We start from the raw sequence: 21,902 nt of genomic DNA, 5'->3' as shown, positions 1-21,902 counted from the left end.
GAGGAATGAAGATAGCCTCCAACACATTTATTAATCGAAAATAAAGAGTTTTATTACAACTTCCTATTGGCATGTTGCACTAAAGCTCCTAAAAATCTTTTATTTTTTTTTTAAATTTGATAAAATTATAAAACAAAAGTAAATAAAGAGAAAAACTTAGAATCATAAAAAATAGTAATTTTTATTTAATAATTTAAAATGTTTATAACTTTTTGTTAAGTTAAATTGTTTCTATTGGAATGGCAACTACCAAAAAGAGATTAAAGATAACCACGGAAAGGGTGGGAGATATCGTTTTCAGAGAGAAGGGTAGCATGGCAATTGGCATGGATATTTGATGAGTGTGGGCCAAGGGCCTTTTCAACCGAACTTGCTGGAAAAATATTATGGGCCCCCCACCTTCCTCTTCTTTTTTCTGACCCATCAACCACAATGTCACTGCAGTGGCTAAATCCTCATACTCATAAATATTTTATGACCAGGCCACCGTAGACACACATTAAGATGAAATTTGTCCTCTCTTCCTCAGCAAAGTTGATAGGACCCACTTCTATCCACATTTACACTTCCCACTTCACACTCTGGATTGAATATTGATTTGCAACGTAGTCATGGTTCAAAAACGTGACAATTAAATTATAGTTGCTCTTGTTATCGTCAGCTATCTATTTCAGTAGGAATAGAACATGACATAGCCCCTTCTTGTGGTAATCGAACAAGACATGCTTCTAGCCTTCTACTACGTACAATCTATGAATCTGATAAGATTCACAGACCCACTTGTAACAATGAAAAAATGGCCACAATAACACCGAGGAGGGGACACCTCCCAAAATAGAACACCTAGGAAGGGGTCCGAGACAACTCGGAGTCAAGGATTTAATATTACCAAATTGACAAAGTGATTAATTTTTCTGGTCCATTGTATCATAAATGTCTTATCCCAATTTTACACTTTTCTAGCACTTATATATACATACATAAGCCTTGCGTATTTCCCACGTAATCACTAGTCCGATTGAAATAGCAATTTCCCACTTTTCCATCTTTAGTAGTAATAATCGTGTTATAAATTACAAGTCAATTAGAATGCTTAATCATGTTCCAATTTCTTTTCTTTCCCTTTAACTTCATTAGTTCATTACATAGCGGCATCTATAAGAAATCTAGGTGAACCCCCCTAATCTAGCATCAGAGAAATTGATCTGTCCTTGACCTTTTCTTTTTGGCAATTCCAGTGTCATCAGTTTAGAAAAGTACTATAATTTGGGTGTCCCATCTTTCTTATCCAAATTATTAATTACATAATGATTTTCTCTTTCCACTTCACCGAAAGAATTAGGGAATGAGAGAAAAAAAAATAAAGGGTGTATATCACAGCCATCCACAATGGACCTCATCCACAGAATATGCCTATAATAAACAAAATCAAGATGATTTCTTAAATGAAACAGTGGCATGTCCAAAAACAAAATGGAAAAGGTGAAAGAAATTTTGGGAGAATTCATGATTTTACTTCACTATCACCACTCACCAGCATCATTACTAGCTTTCTGGTGCTGAAATTCTGCGGGTGTTATACGAACCACAGTTTCTGCATTTGTGACCAAATAGGTGAAAGGAAACCCTGCCTGAATTGTTACAATCATTGCACAGAATAGAAACCTGCAAAACACCCCAGCAACCTAGTATTTATATTTTTCATAAAAGCATACCAAAGTTTGGTAAACAACTATCAATTTTTTTTTAGAAGAAGATATTATTATTATATGATGAGAAAGTAAAGAAATATGCATTCCCCACCTACAAATAGCAGTAACCCTTTGTAAAACAGGCTGATATAGTGATATGACTTGTATTATTAGTTTATTACTAAAGAGGCATTAACTAGCTGAGATTTTTTTTTTTTTACAAAAGATTTAGTGTATTATAGGATTGTTGAATTCGGCTACACTGTATAAGCCAATATATCTCTACTAAGTTCCTTAAAAGATTCCACTTAGTAACATATTTTACAGCACGTTGGTATAACATGCATTAGTTAGAGCCTTAGAGGCATTCATTTATCTGAGATTTGGATATAGCAAAAAAGGATTTGGATCCTCTAAATTTTAAATTTCACTTTAGAGAGTAAAGTGTGATCTCTCACCATTTATTTCATAGGTAGGACCAAGAGAAAATATGAGAGATAAACCATTTAAGGGTGAGAGGTTACACTTTTACCTTCTAAAGTAAAAATTCAAAATTTAGAGGATCCAAATTCAGCAAAAAATAGGTGTAGCTTAGAACGGTGAATTTTCCTACAATGTTTATGACATGTTATGCCTACTAAGTTTCATAACAAAACCTCCATACCCTCCTTCATCTTGACCTATTCCGCTAATCCCAATATATCAGAACCATGTTTAGTGAGAATAATATTCTTCATCTTTTATGATGAATCATGCATAACTGAAAAGAATACTATCAACGCACTTCCATGCTTGATGATACACAAATACCAAGGGTTTTAAATCCAGGTAGAAACAGTGCCGTAAACAGGTTATAAAAAATATTCTCACCAAATTATCTGGAACTGAACTGAGTAAGATATTATGTGAAAGCTAACTGGATAAATTTGTCGAGCAATGTTTTTTTTTTTTTATGACTAGCCTAAAGAGAATCAGACAGTGAAGTAACTACCTCAAAATTATATTCCTCAGGCATGGGAACAGCTTCAATCTGGCTATGCAAATATAACAATGTTAAAGAAAGACATGTATGTAAAAACATCATATATTGAATTTAAAATGTCCTCCAAATCTAAAGAACTACATCAACCAAAATGTAACAAAAACTTTAATTTCATCAATTATTAACAATTTATCATTCAATAGTCAAGATATCACTATTGAACTCATTAAGATAGTCACAAAAAAAAAAAAAAATCATTGAATCAACTAAACCAATAAGAAATATTCAATTGAATTAAAAACAATGAGCATAAAAAGTACAACAATTCAGAGTACTAGCAGTAATTGATTGAATTAATTCAATTCATCTATTTCTTCATTGAATTAAAAACAATGAGCACAAAAAGTACAACAATGTAGTGAAATTCAGAGTACTAGCAGTGAAAAGTAGCAGTAATAGCTAAGTCTACAACATGAAAAATAGCTTATATTAGATTTTGGGAGTATCACATGCTCAAAATGGAGTTCCTTTCTATATCAACTTAACTTCCATTAGAAAAATAGCCAAGTCTACAACATGAAAATCACAACCACACAGTACCCTAATTCCCTTCATACATTGGATCAGCCATAACAAAAAGATAAGCTATCACCAGTACAAAGATGAAGATGCCACGGAAATTGGCAAAGAAACCCAGAATTTGATCATCAATTATCTGTAGCAAGACGCAAAAATAAATTCACAAGGTTTATTAGTTTATTACTAAAGAGGCATTAACTAGCTGAGATTTTTTTTACCAAAAGATTTAGTGTATTATAGGATTGTTGAATTCGGCTACACTATATAAGCCAATATATCTCTACCAAGTTCCTTAAAAGATTCCACTTAGTAATACATTTTACACCACGTTGGTATGACATGCATTAGTTAGAGCCTTAGAGGCATTCGTTTATCTGAGATTTGGATATAGCAAAAAATAGGTGTAGCTTAGAACGGTGAATTTTCCTACAATGTTTATGACATGTTATGCCTACAAAGTTTCACAACAAAACCTCCATACCCTCCTTCGTCTTGTCCTATTCCGCTAATCCCAAGATATCAGAACCATGTGTAGTGACCAACAATTTTCGTCTACAAAAATTTGATAGGAAGTTGAACATACCTCCTGATCTAAATGTTCCCAGCTCCGAGACATATCAAAAACTGTCTTTGAGCATATAGGACAGCGATACCTGATTGATATAATCAAAGGCCAGCTTATCAATCAAAAACAATTGCTTATCTCAAAAGGAATCTGATACAAGAAAAGGCTTAATAGGAAGTAACTTAACTGATTTTGCTCTGCCATTTCATAAAAGCAATCCATATGCATTGTGTGTCCACAAGTCATAATTGTGGTACCTTTTATTGAATCAAACAGATACTACCAGCATAAAGCACTACTGTCAGAAACATTTTGAGCAACGATTCTAACTTCTAAGCAAAACTGGCAATCGAAATAGACAAACCTCATAACAGACAGGACAGAAATTCTTCATTGAGTTCTCCACACACGGGTGGTTGCCTTGCAAGTTCACTGAATAGCAAGAGCCTGAATTTCATACAATATTCATAAAACATGTTGATGAAATTCATGCTAAGTCAGATCACCAAGAACTGCAATACAAATGCTAACACAGGAGGAAACAAAACAAATGAAATACTCCACAAAAAACCTTCACAAGAGAACATACCACATGTCGGACAGTGGAAGAAATTATCACGACCACCAACCCTGAAATTAAGAATTAAGAAGATCTGATATAAACAGAAAGCTCAATGTTTGAGAGAAGAACAACTCATACAGTATCTTCAGTCAGACTCATAATTAAAGAATTCATCAATACACGATTCTAACCTACAAATCCCGCATTCGTCGCAATGGAACTGTCCTTTCTCTGTCTGCAGCAATGAAAAAACATTAGATATTAAGAAAGGGAGTTATACTCCATCACACAAGATAACTAATTGGAATAATAATAAAAAAAAAAAAAACTTACATTATCATCATAAAATTTGCAAATTTCACAATAATATTCTCCCATGTTGACGCCACAGTTAGCACAGACCTTAGCAGCCTGAGAATCATCGATGTCACAGGTAATGAGGTTATAACTTATAAACAGAATGAACGATTTTCAAATAAAAGAAAACAGAGGACACGAAATTGTACCTCTTGCTCAGTATCACAGATAGAACATATAACCTGAAATTACAGAAACATTCATAATTAGTTACATCCTAAAGCATCTCAAACAGAACAAAATGCTCAATTACGCAGTTCTCTTACTTGCTTAACATCGCGCCTGACAAGTTCATGGCGCTCCTTGGGATCGCTAAGTGAACCCTGAATCGCAAAAAAAAATAAATAAATAAAAAAATAAAAACCCGGAGATTGAGAGAGAGAGAGAGGGAACGGACCATGGCGTCGTTGTGGCAGTGACGGCAAGAGAAGATCTGGTTGCAGCATGGAGCTCGAATTTTGCAACGTCTCTTGTAGTGTTCGCACCTAGGGTAAAGCATTCAATGCAATTTATGTAATAATAAGAAGAAGAAGAAGAAGAAGAAGAAGAAGAAGAATACCCGTGCTGCAATTTCCCAAAGTGTAGTCTAGTTTGAGATTCAGGTGGAGTTGGAAGAGTTGATGCGGAAGAGAACTCTGCCATTTATGAACTGAATGGAGTGGCTCCGCTGCGTGGAAAACAATGGGCGCCACCGAATCGGAGACGGCGGGGGCCAAAACTTTGATCCGCTTTAATTTTTATGAAAAACATAAAAAGTACTAGTATTGCCTTGAACTATTATGATGTTGTGTGTAGTAGTAACCCTGTCAGGAATAAAACTCCCTTGAATTGGTCCAACAATCACATTCAAGAAGGTCTCAACTTGTTAACAAGTATCTTTGTCATTATTTGCCTTATATTAAATAGTCACACAAGGTTCAATTTCTAGCAATAATTGATTTGTGATAGAGAAAAGTCTACAATATGTGGGCTGATTTTTTTTGTTATGGAAAAAAAAGTTGGTGTTGATCAATTAAATGGATATGTGGACAAAAATTTTACTGTTAGTAAAACATAACCTATGTATTACTTTTGTCTTTGATTTTTTTTTGTTCAGAAAACTAAACAAACGCAGCCCGCGTTTTGTTTTTTTGTAAAGTTTTTAAATTTTTTTTATTTTATTTTAGTCTAAACGCAGTCGACATTTAGTCAGAAATTAATTTGTAAATGGATAACACAATGGTGAAGTGCAAATAAATAGATGCATGGTGTGATGTTCATAAATGTGGAGCTGTGAATATCAGAGACCTGCAAAACGTAGGTAGCGTTTACAGGCGTTAGAAACAGAAAATTGCAGACCCTGCAAAACGCAGGCTGCAATTGGCGAGGGAAGGGAACAAGAAATTGAAACGTGCCCTGCATGCCGACAGGACCAAGACTTGACCAACTTCGAACTGAGCAAAACGCAGAATGCGTTTGCAGGCTCCATAGCTGCATGCGTGCCACGTGTTTTGGGAGGGGGTTCAGCTCAACACAAAACGCAACCCACGTTTGGATTAAAACAAATTAAAAAAATTTTTTGAAATCCTGCACCAACCAAAACGTAAGCCACGTTTGGCCCCTTTCCTGCACACAAAAAAAAAAACAAAAACAAAAAACAAAAAACAGGCCAAAAATAAAACGCATCTTACGTTTTATGCCTGTCATCATAGCAGGAAAAATTTTCTCCATGCATCCATTACGTTGAATATCACCAAGCTTTAATCCATATAAAAAAAAGACCCACATTTAGTGGTAGGCATTTTTTTTTTAAATAACAAAACGCAGCTTGCGTTTTGCTTTTCGTGTCAGTTTTTTTTTAGAAGATGCAAAACGTAGGCTACGTTTCATAAAAAAGAATTTTAATCAAGAGTCCTGCCTATAAATACGAAGCAAGACTCGTTCAACTTGCCTCACTCCACTTCTACTCATCTTATTCTTCTTTCTTGCACATATGTCGTATTTCTTAGTTTTTTTTTTTTTTTTGCAGTTAGATGTGTCAAAAAAGTTGGATTAAGTGAGGTTGAAGTTATAGAAAATATTACAAATTTGCGAGTGTATTTATAACGGTGAATGTCCGTTGTAATTTGTTATTCCATATACCATGAATTTTGTAGAGTTGCAAAATGAACTTTGTAATAACATTCAAAGCCACATTTCGAAAAGGGCGAGTAACATTTTATACAGGAATCTTGTACAAGTATTTGGTGAGCTGATACAGTTTCAAATAATGCACATCACTGACGATGCCAGTATGCAACAGATGTTATGTATTTATCAATAAATCCGATTTCACGTGCCGATGATAAAGCCATACGTTGAGTTCGAACAGCAGCCAGGGTTGGGCGCAGTTGGCGAGGAGATCAATGTTGATGAGCTCGGAGATATAGATTGGGAGAAAGATAATAATGACAGTGAAGAGGAGTTCGAAGCCAACTATGAAGTCGATGACGAAAACGATGACGGAGACTTGGCAGGCAATCTGGCAGTGCAGAATGAAGCGGATGCCATTGTAAGCCAGCACCCGTTTGGTGTTCCGTCTTTTTATGCGAACTCTAGATCTCGAAGCCATGAATGCCCCAAAATTTCCTGAGTATGCGAATATGGGTACGTTATGATTATTAATCCAAGTTACCTACACTGTTTATTTTATTTGCCTTATTTGACTGATGGTAGTGCGCATGTCGTAGGTGAAGACAACGCTGTAGCGAAAGATAGTGAGTTTAGTGTCGGAATGGAATTTGGTTCGAGAAAGTCGATGATATCTACAATCAAATGCTACACTATCTCTAGAGAAGTTGATTACATTGTGTATGAGTCTGAGTCGCAGACATTCTATGCGAAATGTAAGGGTTATGATGCAGATTGTGATTGGCTTATCCGAACTGGCTTGATTCGAAAAAAAGCTTGTTGAAAAATCAGAAGATACAATAACAAACACACCTACACTATGGACACGATTATTATTTATTATTAAAAAAATAATAATAATAATTTATTATTATTGTTCTCTATAGTATTTTACAAAATTAACAATATAATAATCTTCATATATAACATTTTTTTTCCTCCGAGACTTGATCTTAGTACTAATAATAACAATAACAATGTCAATAATAATAATAATAATAATAATAATATAAAAGTAAATATATTTATTTACTATCATAAAATTAAAAAAAATATTCTTATCTATTGAGAATGATCCAAATATTCAATAATGTGTTCTTTAGGTTTGATAAAATTATGAAGCATTTTTTCTTCCTTCACCGTATACTTCTTCTCCGACACTTGATTCTTCAGTTTTTTTGCTCTTGTTTCACTCTTGGTTCACCACTCCTTCCCCTATTTACATTTTGGTTTTGGCTTTTATAAACATATTTACCACTTTCCATGACACGTGTCGCGCATACAGCTAGGGTGGCTGCCAAACGCAACCTGCGCTTTGTCCTGCTGCATGGATGACAAATGCAACCTGCGTTTTGCCTTCTCACATACTGGTCAACAACTGTTCCTGTCTGCATGCAGGAGACATAGGGCTACGTTTCGTCACTTGGTTGCCTTAGCCTGCCAAACGTAGATTACGTTTGTAGCATGCTACACTTTTTTGGTTTTTGTCCCAACCAAAACGTAACCTTCGTTTTGTGGTCTTTGACAATGCCAGCTCCATATTTATGCATAACACACCATGCATCCATTTTTCAACATTTCACCATTTTTTTATCCATTTATAAATTAATTTCTGACAATATGCGTGTGTATATGACCAAAAAAAATTGTGAAGAATTACATTAAGGGTTCTTGAATCAGGCTCATTTTTTTGGATATGCTTTGAAAAAATCGTACTATTCGATTTCTTTATTAAAAATAATTAGGCCTACTAATTGGACAGTTCGATTTGTGTGGGAAGAAGAATTTAAATTTTAGCATAGCTAATCGGACCATTTGATTTTCATATAGATTTAATTTTTTTATTTTGTAAAAATCAAATTGGACTATCCAATTTGATTATTATATATTTTATTTGATAGTGAAGTTTATATTTATGTGAGTGAGAAAAATAGATGATAGAATTCTACTAAAAGTATATTATTTCGGTCAAATTTTGTTGCAAACATTTGAAGGAGTAAAATTTATTTGTGAAAATCCATTAGATATTGTTATTCCATTCACCAGTGTTTTCTGACATTGAACTATTCCAATTTAAAAAATATGATAAAAACCAATAAACCGTAAATGTTCCTCCACACTTTGATTATACCGATTCAGAAACAGTAGGTGATTACATCATGTCAAATTCCGTGAACTCTACAAAAACATAGCAAACTATTAGTCAAATCATTAATAATTACTAATTTGTTACTAAAAGTTAATAATTTCTAATAATAGTAAATAATTTATTAAACTAATGCTAAACTTACTATTAATTAACTAATTTAGTAACTATGTATAAATACAACTAACCTACCAATTAATTAACTATCATTATTAAAAAATTTTCACAGTTAACTGCACAAAACATATTAATTAAATACCTAACAGTTATTATTAATTATTGAAAATACCAAAAAATAAATAATTTTATTAAATCCAATTTACTAAACTCCAGAATAATAATAATTTAACTTCTAAATTTAATTAATAATCCTAAAAATTATTTCAAATGCTTTTTAATTTTTAAAAATTATGATATTATTATACATATTAAATATTTTAGACATAATGTTTTCTAAAGTGAGGATTGAATTATTTTTTACATAATTATTTATTTATTTAGTCATAGATAATTTACCGAGTAATAATTCTTATATCACTAATAATAAATACTAACTTACTATTGATAATAACTAATAAATAAATTCAATTTTTATTTTACTAATAATGTTCTATTTTATTAAAATTTCAACTACAATAATATATTTATGTCAATTAAATATCAAACAATAAACAAATAATTATTACCCTAGCAAAAATATATTATATTTTACAAAACCTAATTATTAATCATAATTCCCAAAATTATACAACAATTAATGTAACTCTAAAGTTAATTAATTATAATTTCTAAAATTATTATAAAAAATTCTAAACACATATTTTTTATTAATCTATCACATTAGTCTAATTTAAATATTATTATTGATTAAAATGTTCACTAACTACATTTAAACATATATATTTCTAACTATTATTTAAACATATATTCCTAAATTTCTAACGATAATAATAATTCTGTAACATATATATTCCTAAATTCAATTTCTAACAATAATAATAATTTTGTAACATATATCATTTAAATATATATTTCTAAATTTTTAACCATAATAATAATAATTTTGAAATATAAAAAAATTTAAAAAATAAATTTATATAATCAGAATGACAGAGATAATTTATAATATGAAATTTAGGACGATCAACATTTTTATACTTTTGTTTCTTTAGCATCAAATTTTTTTTAATTGAAGTAGAAGAAGAAGAAGTTGTTAAACTGGTACTGATAAAAAAGAAGAAGAAGAATAGAGAATGAGACTACTGGGTGGGTTCAAGGAAAAAGGTGACTTGGGAAGGTGAGGGTAGGTACAGGAAGGGGCATGTTGGTTTAAGGGATATCCCTGTGGGACACAAAGTGCGCGACACGCGACGAGGAGGACATAAATCAGACGGTCGGTTTTGTTCTTTCCTAACATCACATTCAGGTAAAGCATGCATGCACTCTATAATGCCGTTCTATTCCATTCATCTCTCCATATCAAAATTAAAAAGTGACTTGAATCACATTGTTAATTTGTTATTACTGAAAATGCTATCTATCTATGATAGAGTAAATAATCAAATCAATATTCGGAAAATTTAGGAGTATATATGTGTTGGGTGAAATTGAGTTTGTTTTAATTCAGATTTAGTCCTAAATATACACTAAGTCTATTTTTGAGATACTAATCCAGTCCTAAACTCAATGAAACCTAAATATTTTTGGACCACAATTATACTGAGTTTAAATTGGGTGAAAACTTGGTCTTTAAAGCTTTAACAATAATTTATAAAAAAAAAAACTTATTTATGATGCACTTATTTATAAAGAAGAAACTTGTTACCGAAAAATTGATATCTATATTTAAACTTGAGTTTGTCCATAAATTCTAATTTGATTATTCTTTTATTTATTTTCTAATTGGACAAATGTGATTAAAAATAAAATAATAAACTTATAATTAATATAACATAATATTGAAATTAATTTAAAACGTATATACCTTTTTTAGTTTTCTTAGGGTGCACATGGGTCAGGTGAAATCGGATTTGCCTTGACCCGAACTCGATCCTAAATAACGACCGAGTCTATTTTTGAGACCATTTTCCAATCCTAAATCCGTTGAAATCATACTAAATTAGCCCCTAAAATGTTTAGATCCGGACTGGGTCGGGCCATGTATACCCCCAGGAAGATTATAGCGTTGAGGAAAATAACTCTAAAAAACACAACAATAAATTATACTTTAAAAAATACGGATTAAGTATTTTTTTCGTCCTTAACATTTTGGGTTAAAATCAAAATCGTTCTCGACTTTTTTTTATTAATATCATTATCAATGTTACAAAAAGTTATAAAATCATTTTTTTTCTAATTCTTGAACCAAAACACCCTTTATCATCATCCTCCCCTTCACTTTCTTCACTCAACTGTTCATTAGAGAGAGAAGCATTGCAAACAAAAGGAGAGGGTTGGGTTGCTGCTGTTATTAGGTCACCATCGCCGCTGGTTCATCGGAGAAAGAGAGAAAAAGAGAGAGAAAGAGAGAGAACCAATGCGAACAAAGAGAGGAAAGTGTTGTTGTGGTTCAACGGGGAGGAAGAGAGAGAGAGAAGAGGAGGGAGGGAGAAAGGGGTTGCTACTACAGGATCGTCGCTGCTGCCACTGATTCATAAGAGAGAGAGAAAGAGAGAAAGAAGCGATACGAAAAGAAGGAGGGATTACTGTTGCTAGATTACCGTTGCTGCCGGTTGCTGCTACTGCCGTTGTGCACTTTCTTGCTAGTGACACCTTCTTCTCGCTGGCAATGTAAGTGTCAATGAATATGGTGGAAGTGATGGAGGAGAAATGATAATAAAAAGTATTTTGGTCCTAGAATTAGGTAAAGGATAATTTTATAATATTTTATAACGTTAATGATAATATTAATAAAAAATATAAAAAATAATTTTAATTTTAATTCAAAATACTGAAGACGAATAAAATACTTAATCCAAAAAATAATTGTTTTCCTTAACAAACTTTTCTTCAACAGATAGGACTTCCAATTTAAAACACCAATAGTACGATTATTTTTACAATTTCGGCACGAGACAATGAATTAGATTAACCATTAATTTTTTTAAGAAAAAAATTTCTACCACATGACAATTATTTTTTTCATACAATACAAACAAAAACAAGTTATTTGAAAAAAAAAAAAAACTGTAGTCTTTTATTAAAACAAGTTCATAAGAAAATACGCATATGATATAAAAATTTGTGTTATATACAAAAATTTATATACTATATTAATGAAATATGTACAGAATATATAATTTGGTGTACAATGTAAAAATTTTAATACATAGTACAAAAATTTTGATGTGTAACACAGAAATTTTAGAAGATTACATCTCTAAAATATTGACTTACTCAACTAACAAAATACATTCGCAACAAAAATTTGTGTGTTATGTGTAAAATTTTTTATACTATATTAATAAATTTGTGTTATATACAAAAATTTATTTACTATATCAATAAAATACATACAACATATAAATTTTGGTGTACACCACAAAATTTGGTACATAATATACAATTCTTGATGTGCAGCACAAATTTTTAAAGGACTACATACCTAAAATATTTATTCACCCAATAAACAAAATACATTCATAGCAAAAATTTGTGTGCTATATACAAAAGTTTATGTACTGTATTGATAAATTTGTGTTATTACAAAATTTTTTATGCTATGTTTTAAAAAATTGTGTACTATGTTAATAAATTTTTGTAGCATTACTGAACATAAAAAATACTAGTATTAGTACCAAAGATAGATTGAGAAATTTTATGACCAAACAAGTTATACACATCTCGTCTCTCTGTTTTCACTTCCAAAGAGAGACCGAAAACTTGAGCACCATAGTCTTTTCTTTCTTCTCCCTTCTTCCCCTTCTCTTCTCCGTTTTTCATCTTGTGTTTGCTTTGATATTTTAAGCTTCAATTATTTTTTTAATCAAAATATGTATTCGTTCTCAGGTTATATTTTAATATAAAAAATATTTTTTAAAAAAAATTTAGATCTAACATATCGTTGCTATTTACAAATTTCATATGTATTTAGTATCTGACCAAGTTATAATCCAGTAGCCTCCTGATTAGTAAAGAGGTTACAGAAGTATCGAAAAATTATTAACCCCAAATAATAGTAAGATTTTTATTTAATGTCCCAAGCGATAGTAATAGGTTTTTGGGGAATTCTTATATACGGTACGCTTTGACAAGCAATGTTACTGATAGTGATGACCTGCCTTATTATATGGCAATTTTTTACATCCATAGTCTACATAATTAAATCAATTTGGTTGTAAATTAAACTTACACTATTCAATATCAAAGTAGTCTACACGTTACAATTTAGAAATTGCTTCCATAAATAAAGATAAAGATTAGGACTGAAGTGTAAGTTGGTGCTTCAATAGCTGGATATTTATAGCGTATAAAATGTCAAATTATACATTTCCAAACAACATATATTCATCAAATGCTACGAAGTGGCCTAATATGGACTCGTGGCCAAGGCTTTATGTCCTCCAATACTACACTCTTATTGTGGTCGTTGAGGTCAGAATTTTGCAATGATAACATCTGATTTCACTCCAAAGACAATGGCTAGTAATGAATTGAACATAAAAAAAAGCAAGCAACAAAGATTTGATAAATCCAAACATGTCAGAAGGCAATGCCACTTGATAGCGCACTGCCAATTCAACAACCGGAGAGGCTGAGATAAAAATAGGAAAAACGCAACCTTATCTTCAGGGGCAGCCGCAAGGTATGCCTCCTAACTAAAGGATGGTGCATGCACATGAATTCATCTTTTGCTTGTTCTCCTGGTTCTTTTCTGCAAGATAAGTAGATAGCCAAGGGGGAAGAGCGTATCGTGTGAGTGTAATTTAGTAATAAATAAATAAGTATCTTTAACTTGCCAAAAGCATCATATCTTTCAGAGCAACATAATATTAATAGCTACATTGATAGATATGAAGGACAAACAGATGACATCAGACAAAAGATAATTAACCTTATTCCACTAAGTTGGAACAGCTGCAGCCAGAGTGTTCTATCTTATTATTTTATGCATATTTTTTTCAAGATGCACTGTCATAATTGTGATTATTTACCAGACTAGACTCACTAACAGACCAATACCATAATACTACATTCACCATTACTGATCACGATCTGTTCAAGTTGTTGGAAGGAACATTTTCCATGACATCACAAGAACTACTTTAAAATCATTTGTGTCTTAACAGTCTCTATTCTACATCATTTACATCTCCATCCTGTTATAAAAGTAGGAGTGGGAAAGAAAGTGAAATGCCATACAGAAACAGATGGACGGAAGTTGGAACAGGATAAGAGATAGACTATAAAGTATAAACTATATAGCTTAAAATCAACTAATGAAAAATTAAATTTGCCAAATTTTTGCGGCACCTATGCTGGTATGTATTTGGTTAAGGTACTTGCTGGATGCACACGACTTATCTGTAACGGATTTTCTTTGTTTTTTTTTTTTTTAACTCTTTCCATTGTTCACAGTTTACTATCAACTACTAGGATACAAGAGCTGATATCTCACAGGTATAAGCCAGTCCATGCAACCTAGATGGTTCAGAAAAAGAACAAAACGTTGGATTGAACAAACCTGATTTCTTTTTAACTAATGGAGGTTGCACTACAACATGCATGGTAATAGCACCACCAGGGATGTCACCAAATGTTATTCTGGAATCCGCAAGAGTTTTGTTGTTTTCCAAAACTTTGCCCGCATGTATAATTTTTACATCATTTACTGACTTTGGCGTAACTGTTTTGCCTGTAGACAAAAATATTCAAATAAAGGTATGGATAAACAAATAGCTGAGACGAGAGAACAAAAGGTTAAATCAAATTGGTGTTAAATGACAATACTCATGTAAAAAGTATTCATGGAAAAGGAAGTTGAGTCTTTCATTGTTAAGAAGGATAATGCGTAAGACAGGACTTTGTATTAACTTTTTTGGTTAAACATAAAACTTGACTACAAACTAGTGAACTGCAGAATAAATGCATGCAGAACAGCATCCATTTCTGTAATTTAGAGAAGTAATACAAAATAATAAGAAAAATATTACATATTTTAGCTTATATAATTTATGCTTAATGAGAGATAATGAGTATGGTGAGATTGTAGCACTGTTACTGTCGTAAACCATAAAACAATAAAAATGCCTAGCACATATTTGCAGATAATCACTGAAAGATGAATCTAATGCTTGCTTTGAATTAGTTCTTTTTGGAAGGGTATCTAAATAGAGCATTCAATAACAATAGTTCAAAAATAACAACACAAATTATCAACACATGTACAAAAATAACAAAATCTATCTCATAGATGCCCCTCAGGATGACTCACCTTGAGGCCACTCGGTAATTAGCCTTTGCTTAAGGGTAGCAACTGTAGTAGATGGTAAGTAAGTCCTGTGCGCTATATCAGTTCCATCATATATGCGGAATTTAAGCTCAATCTCCTCTCGTTCAGCCATGATGGCCCGTCTCCACCTCTGCCAAGCTTATGCAACTGCAGAACGGTACTCCCCCGCATCAAATAATTTGGACTCACCAGGTCTACCTGCAAATAAATTCCCCTTCCAATGACTTCAATCCATTTAGAAACAATTCAATCACCACCTTAACTATTCTAAATGAAAAAAAAGGAAATCAATAAAATCAATAGTTCGATCAAGAATTGTATGGCAGGGTAGAAGGTTTTCAAGTGTAGGCACCTATAGCATATGTTTAGATTGGGAGACCACAAAATTAAAATCCCGAAACATAAACACGAAGAATGAAGTTAATGCACACGGTATCAACATGATCGTGCACAACTAACCTCAATGACTCCGCTGGAAATTTCCTTATTACAGCAAGCTCGCAAAAATTGCACATCTGAATTGACAGCTGGATAATCAATACAACCAAGTGAACACCTCATATGATCCAATTGCTTCTCCAAACAATCTTTACGACAGATATTTCTGCGTGAAGATATGGAATTTTAAGGCACAAAAAAATAAAGAAGAAGAAGAAGATCGGATTCCTACAGATCGCACCGAATTCAAATCAGAATTGATTCTATTCGAAAGCAAAACCTTATGAATCAAAAGGAGAATTGATTGGCATGCTCTCGACCGAATGAGATTCTACCGTATTACATGTATATATACGGCGCAAATTAAACCCTAGAATTGCAGGGAAAACGAAGAACCTAAACAAAGTGACGAATCAGACTCAACTTTCAATAAGGAATGGGTTTCTCAGAACGGGAAAAAAAATCCTGAAATTCTAGATAGCTAAAAGTGAAATTCAGGAAGAGAATAACAATATTTTCTTCAAAAAGAAAAAAAAGAAGAAAGAAAAGAATGAAAAGTGTGAGAGTTTAGGGGAAAATTGATAGTACCTGGTCAAGAAGCCATTAATGGATGATGAGTGAGAATGTGAAAGTGTTGTTAGAGAGAAAGAGATCTATGTGAGAGTGGTGTGGGTTCGTTTCGGTTTCGATTTCGTTTTCGTGATGCTTTCTTTCTCCTCGCTCTTGTTGCTTCTTCGATCGGTTAATAGAGAGAGAATGGATCTAACTCTCAACAGTGGCAAAGCGGTTACCACTTACGACTTAATGAGTGGTATATCCAGTGCGGCCGGTTCTACAAACCCCAGGTGTAGTGCATTACTTGTAGTTTGCCACGTCATACGAGTTAATGGTATTGCCGTGTGTAGTGAGTAGTGACTAGTATACCCTTGCCTGGGAATGGATCCTCTCAATTGTTAAAAAAAATTAAGAGTGTAAAGTGTGATCTCTAACCCTTTATTGCTCTCTTTCATATTTATTTTTGGTCCTACTTATAAAATTAATGATGGAAGATCACACTTTACTCCCTCAATTGTCAAAAAAAATTGAGAGGATCCATTCCCATGCCTAGGGTCCTCTTTGCTTTCTTTATTTCTGTGTGTTCTAGCCTTCTAGGTAATGCCTGAAGGAGTTAATTGCTCATAGAGTCCGTGCCAATTTTGACATTTTGCAACGTTATTTTATTTTTTTTATCAGATTGTTAAAAGTTATTTTTTTAAAAAAATATTATTCTTATACCAAACATTTTTAATATTTAAATAAGAATATAATAATTATTAATTAATTATATATTTAAATTATTTTTTAATTAATAAAATAAAAAATTATGTCTTTGATTATTAAAAATATTAATATTAAAATAATATTTTTTATAAAAAATATACACGTAATATGATTCTTTTTTATTAGGTTGTTAAAAACTAATGAACAGGTGGGAAAAAAAAAGGAGGAAGTTGAACCTACTAATGGTACAATTTTTTTTTTGTCTTCTGTGTTTTTACTATAGTAGTGAGAATGAGATTTCACTTGTTTTTTTTTTTCGAAGTAGATTTCATTTGTTAGTTGTTACTTGATTTGGTAATTTAACAATTTAGAATATATAAGTTATCAAATTTTTTAATTTAATACTACATTTTTTTAAAATTGTTTCGAGAATTACCTGAAATTTAGTTATTTTAGGGTTGGCAAGCGAGGCTCGAATTTTCAATGGAGCGGATTCTGACTTATTCTACGTTCTTTGAGAGTGGTACCTGCAAAATATTCCGATGTCTAGGTTAGCAAGGTCTTAGCAAGTTTTAATGTATTAGAACTTAAGTATACTTGAGGGGTGTCAGTGTATTTATAGGTGATGTGTCAATAACTATAATTGAAGTAATTCCACTTTTGATGGTGGATAACTGTCCCTTTATTTTAGGGTTATTGAGATCTCTCTTTTAGAAGTGGGTGAGAAACATTAGGGATTGATTATAACTCCTCTAGGAGGGAGTCATCAAGCAGCGTTATGATCCGACCTCTCAAAAGGTCGGTCACATGGTGGATGTCTTTTGGGCCTAGCCTATGTTTTTGTTAACGGAGGGTTCTTTTAGGGTTTCTTGTATTAGGCTTCTGTTGTTTTCTCCTAGTTTAGTACTTGCCAGCTTGAAAAGGGCATCAGCTCGGCTGTTGAGTTCCCGAGTTATATGCTGGACTTCAGTGTCATCAAATTGTTGAAGATGTTCAAGCGTTTTTTCTAAGTATCTCTTCATATTAGGGTCTTTCGCTTGGTATTCTCCATTAATCTGTGAATTTACTATCTGGAAATCACTGAAGATTATTACTTTGGTCGCTCCCATTTCTTTGGCAAGTTTCAGTCCTGCGATCAGGGATTCATATTTGACCTGGCAAGTTACTAGCTTGATCCGAATTGAAGAAAAAAAGGGAAAGCAAATGCATTGCTTCATGCTTTCAACGGAATCCATTTCAATCATGTGGTGGAATTCAAATTTCATTAAAGTGAAGTTAATGCATGCATGGGAACCATGAGAGAGAAATTGATTTGATTGCTTTAATGACACTACACGCTACTCAACAAAGGGAAGTGGAAAACTTGAATTCACTTTTATTCTCTCTTTTTGTTCATTGATTATTGTTCAAATCCATTGAATATTTTCTCTCTTCTCTCTCTACTTGCTTCTCACTTTCGGTCACTTCCATCACAGCAACCATGGAAGCTTTTTCAAGCTATCAAGATGAAGCTAGAAGCAAGCTAAAGACCATCACAATGATGGCAAGAAAAAGAAAACAAAAAGTATGTTGTGGCTAAGATCTTCAACCAAGAAAGGAAGGATTTGGTGAAGAGATCTCAGCTTCTCCACACCAAAAATGGATGATGAAGATATCGGTCAGTAGAGGAAGATTTCTTGGAGGTATGGCTTGTCTCTACTTTTGGGTTCATTCATCACAGAAAGTAGCTAGGGTGGCTACGTGAAGGAGGAAGATAAAGTGGAGCAGGAGAAGCTGTCATAATCAAGCATGCATCAAGGACTAGGAATCCTTCTTGGAGCGCAAGGCAAGATGGAAGGCTCGGATTGATGGAGATTGGTGACCAAGAAAAATTCAGAGGTAATTGCATGTTGGTTTTAACATTCGGTTATCTCTCCTCTCTCTCTGGCCGAACCGGTTTGCATGAAGAAGAAGAAGATTATCTTGGTTCTTTTGGTTTCAACCGTGGAGGCTTCTCCCTCTATAAATAGGGTGAACAGCCACGGCTTGAAGCAAGGAAAAAGGGTGAGAGTGCAAGGCACAGAATTCTCAGAGTTACCTGAGCTAACAGAAGTTCTTCTCCTTCAATGTATTCTGTTTTGTATTTTTCTGTTTAATTTTGTCATATCTTGAGTCTCATGGAAAAAGGCAAACAGTGAGATTTGTATGAAAAAGCCATAGAGCAGAAAAAGGCAGAAAGTACAAAATTAAAAGAAAAAGTCATAGATATCCCTAGAGTTCCTTTGTACATCTGTGTTGTGTTTCATGATTCTGTGGGAATCCCCTTATAAGTTGGGTTAGCACTTTACAGTTGAAGCTTGGCAGTGACCAAGTCAAGTTCAGTTTTGGGTTTAGATTCTGGACTTGTCCCAGATAGGAAGGGTAGTTCATAGGGAGAATTGGTGTCTATAATCAAGAAGATTATAGTGAAATTCCATCATTGTTGTGATGGAGACTGGATGTAGGCTGCACTGCACTTAGCAGCTGAACCAGGATATATTTGGGTGTAATTTTCTCTCTCTTCTACTTCATTTTTGTTTCTTCTGTACAAGAGATAAAACTAAAAAATATCTCGTACCGGGTCACGAGATAAAAAGAAAAAGTCTCGTGGCTGGGTACGAGACAAAAATAAAAAAGTCTCCAAAAGTTGTTTCAAAGACCAGCAAGTGTTATTAAGTGAAAAAGGGGCTAAGACTCAACCCCCTTCTCTTAGCCACTAATAAACCATCACAGGCATATCGGAGGCCTTTCAAGCGAAGAGGTTGGAATTTTTTTGTAGGAGTTTTACGAGCTCCTTCTTCAAATCTTCTTTCATGTAGCTCTTATGTTGGTGTTTTTTCCGACTTCTTCCCCGATTTGGATTTCTTCCGTTTTCCCTTCAGGTTGTGGCCGTAACTCTTCCCTTCCTCGGACTCCTTCGAGTTCAATGGTATTGACTTCTTTACCTTTACCTCGCAGGTTCAAGCTTTCGTTGTAGCATTTTCTTGCCAACTTTTGATCTCCTTTGATGGTAGCGATCCCTTCCTTTGTCAGAAATTTCATGTAGAAGTGAGGAGTAGAAACGATGGCTCCCAGTCGATTTAGCGTTGTCCTGCCAATTAGGGCAGTGTAGGCTGACGACACATCCACAACAATATAATCGATACTTAGGGTTTTGGACTTCAATCCCTTTCCAAAAGTAGTATGTAGGGAGATGAACCTTAGTGGCTTAATTGGGTGTCTCCCCATCCAAAAAGAGTGTCTGGGTAGGATTTCAGCTCTTTTTCTTCCAGCCCTAATTTGTCAAAGGCATGCTTAAATAGTATGTTGGCCGAGTTTCCTTGGTCCACCAAATTTCTACGTAGATTTACAATGGCGAGTATCATGGTGATTACCACGGGGTCATCATGCCCTGGTGAAATCGTGCTACACGTCCTCTTTTGTGAAGAAGATGGTGGGGAGGTCGGGAAGCTCTTCTCCGATGTGGTAGACTTCTTTCAGGTATCTCTTTCGAGACGACTTGGTCACTCCTCCCCCAACAAAGCCTCCTGCTATCATATGAATGTGTCGCTCTGAGGTTTGTGGGGGCTGACCCCTTCGGTCAGCTTCTTTGTTGTCTCTTTTCCTTTTTCCGTGATTGTTCGACCTTTCTATGAAATATCTATCCAACCGATCTTCCTTGACCAATTTATCTATCACATTTTTTAGGTCGTAACAATAATTCGTAGAGTGTCCATAAAGCTTGTGATATTTGCAATATTCGCTGTGGCTTCCCCCTTTCCTATTTTTGATTGGCTGCAGAGGGAGAAGCTTCTCGGTGTGACAGATTTTCCTGTAGACATCTACGAGAGAAACTCGTAGCGGGTGTAGTTATGATACCTCCTAGGTTTTTCCGAGTTGAACTCTTCCTTTTTCTTGGGCTCTTTTTCTTTTTCCCGAGGTTGGAGAAAATTCCCTAGTCACCAGTTTGGTTCTCGCAGCTTGGCATTCTCTTCCATATTGATGTATTTTTCAGCTCGTTCCTGTACATTCCTCAGAGAAGTAGGGTGTCTTTTTTAGATGGACTGGGAAAATGGTCCTTCTCCTTCTCGGAGGCCATTTACTAACCCCATTATTACCGCCTCAGTGGGCAAGTCTTGGATTTTCAAACATGCCTTATTGAATCTTTCCATGTAATCTCTCAGGGATTCGCCGACCTCCTGTTTGACTTCGAGTAGGCTGGGTGCATGCTTGACCTTATCCTTCTGAATTGAAAATCGCGTAAGAAATTTACGCGCAAGGTCGTCGAAGCTAGTAACCGACTTAGGTGGCAGGCTGTCAAACCACTTCATGGCCGATTTCGTTAAAATTGTCGGGAAGGCCTTGCAGCGTGTAGCATCCGAGGCGTCAGCCAAGTACATCCGACTTTTAAAATTGTTGAGGTGGTGCTTTGGGTCGGTTGTCTCATCATAAAGATTCATATCAGAGCTTTTAAAGTTTCTAGGAACTTTAGTCCGCATGATATCTTCGATGAAAGGATCTTCTCCTCCCAACGGGGTATCTTCTCGAGTTGTGCTCAAGCTCTTACCCCAGATGTCGGATTCTAGTTTAGAAAGCTTTTTTTCCAGCTCTCTCCGTTGCTCGATTTCTTTTCTCAGATTCCTCTCTGCTTCGCGTTGCCACTCTAACTCTTATTCTAAATGTGCAAGGCGGCCATGGTGTCCATGTAGTAGCCCCATGAAGTCGG

At 34.0% G+C, this 21,902-nt stretch overlaps 3 protein-coding genes across 6 annotated transcripts; all 3 read right to left on the bottom strand.

Moving 5' to 3' along the window:
- Positions 1–671: 671 nt before the first annotated feature.
- On the bottom strand, positions 672–5,592 carry LOC130936419 (E3 ubiquitin-protein ligase MIEL1). Of its 2 annotated transcripts, XM_057866483.1 has the most exons (14): positions 5,296–5,592; positions 5,134–5,221; positions 5,003–5,059; positions 4,886–4,918; positions 4,713–4,790; positions 4,571–4,614; positions 4,407–4,447; positions 4,182–4,264; positions 4,005–4,096; positions 3,836–3,905; positions 3,326–3,388; positions 2,683–2,721; positions 1,535–1,665; positions 672–1,413 (listed from the first exon to the last, which is right to left on the bottom strand). In XM_057866483.1, the coding sequence occupies exons 1-13, from the start codon at positions 5,376–5,378 to the stop codon at positions 1,546–1,548; spliced, it is 891 nt and encodes a 296-aa protein (XP_057722466.1). In that variant the 5' UTR covers positions 5,379–5,592; the 3' UTR covers positions 672–1,413; positions 1,535–1,545. The 2 variants fall into 2 exon arrangements, with proteins under 2 accessions (XP_057722466.1, XP_057722467.1); XM_057866484.1 differs by lacking the exon at positions 3,326–3,388 and having other exon boundaries at positions 683–1,413.
- Positions 5,593–13,359: 7,767 nt separating this feature from the next.
- On the bottom strand, positions 13,360–16,749 carry LOC130936012 (membrane-anchored ubiquitin-fold protein 3-like). 3 transcript variants are annotated; one of them, XM_057865976.1, is made up of 5 exons: positions 16,508–16,749; positions 15,941–16,085; positions 15,464–15,679; positions 14,714–14,884; positions 13,360–13,903 (listed from the first exon to the last, which is right to left on the bottom strand). In XM_057865976.1, the coding sequence occupies exons 3-5, from the start codon at positions 15,591–15,593 to the stop codon at positions 13,848–13,850; spliced, it is 357 nt and encodes a 118-aa protein (XP_057721959.1). In that variant the 5' UTR covers positions 15,594–15,679; positions 15,941–16,085; positions 16,508–16,749; the 3' UTR covers positions 13,360–13,847. The 3 variants fall into 3 exon arrangements, with proteins under 3 accessions (XP_057721959.1, XP_057721961.1, XP_057721960.1); XM_057865978.1 differs by having other exon boundaries at positions 15,941–16,008; positions 16,508–16,737; XM_057865977.1 differs by lacking the exon at positions 15,941–16,085.
- Positions 16,750–21,231: 4,482 nt separating this feature from the next.
- Positions 21,232–21,675, bottom strand: LOC130933650 (uncharacterized). Its single transcript, XM_057863273.1, has one exon. It carries the CDS (start codon positions 21,673–21,675, stop codon positions 21,232–21,234), a length of 444 nt encoding a protein of 147 aa, XP_057719256.1.
- Between the last annotated feature and the right edge of the window lie 227 nt (positions 21,676–21,902).

Source organism: Arachis stenosperma, chromosome 6, assembly GCF_014773155.1.
Source record: "Arachis stenosperma cultivar V10309 chromosome 6, arast.V10309.gnm1.PFL2, whole genome shotgun sequence".
Taxonomy (NCBI): Eukaryota; Viridiplantae; Streptophyta; class Magnoliopsida; order Fabales; family Fabaceae; genus Arachis; species Arachis stenosperma.
This window is presented reverse-complemented; position numbering and strand designations above follow the sequence as displayed.

What these genes read in the sequence shown, in the direction of transcription:
- LOC130936419 (XM_057866483.1), bottom strand. Translation starts at nt 5,378, where the DNA reads ATGGCAGAGTTCTCTTCCGCATCAACTCTTCCAACTCCACCTGAATCT. An exon ending in ACTGCCACAACGACGCCATG is followed by an intron (nt 5,060 to 5,133) that starts GTCCGTTCCCTC and finishes TTTGCGATTCAG; the next exon opens with GGTTCACTTAGCGATCCCAA. An exon ending in TCTGTGATACTGAGCAAGAG is followed by an intron (nt 4,791 to 4,885) that starts GTACAATTTCGT and finishes GATGATTCTCAG; the next exon opens with GCTGCTAAGGTCTGTGCTAA.
- LOC130936012 (XM_057865976.1), bottom strand. Translation starts at nt 15,593, where the DNA reads ATGGCTGAACGAGAGGAGATTGAGCTTAAATTCCGCATATATGATGGA. An exon ending in AATTACCGAGTGGCCTCAAG is followed by an intron (nt 14,885 to 15,463) that starts GTGAGTCATCCT and finishes TTTTGTCTACAG; the next exon opens with GCAAAACAGTTACGCCAAAG. An exon ending in ATTAGTTAAAAAGAAATCAG is followed by an intron (nt 13,904 to 14,713) that starts GTTTGTTCAATC and finishes CTTATCTTGCAG; the next exon opens with AAAAGAACCAGGAGAACAAG.
- LOC130933650 (XM_057863273.1), bottom strand. Translation starts at nt 21,675, where the DNA reads ATGCGGACTAAAGTTCCTAGAAACTTTAAAAGCTCTGATATGAATCTT.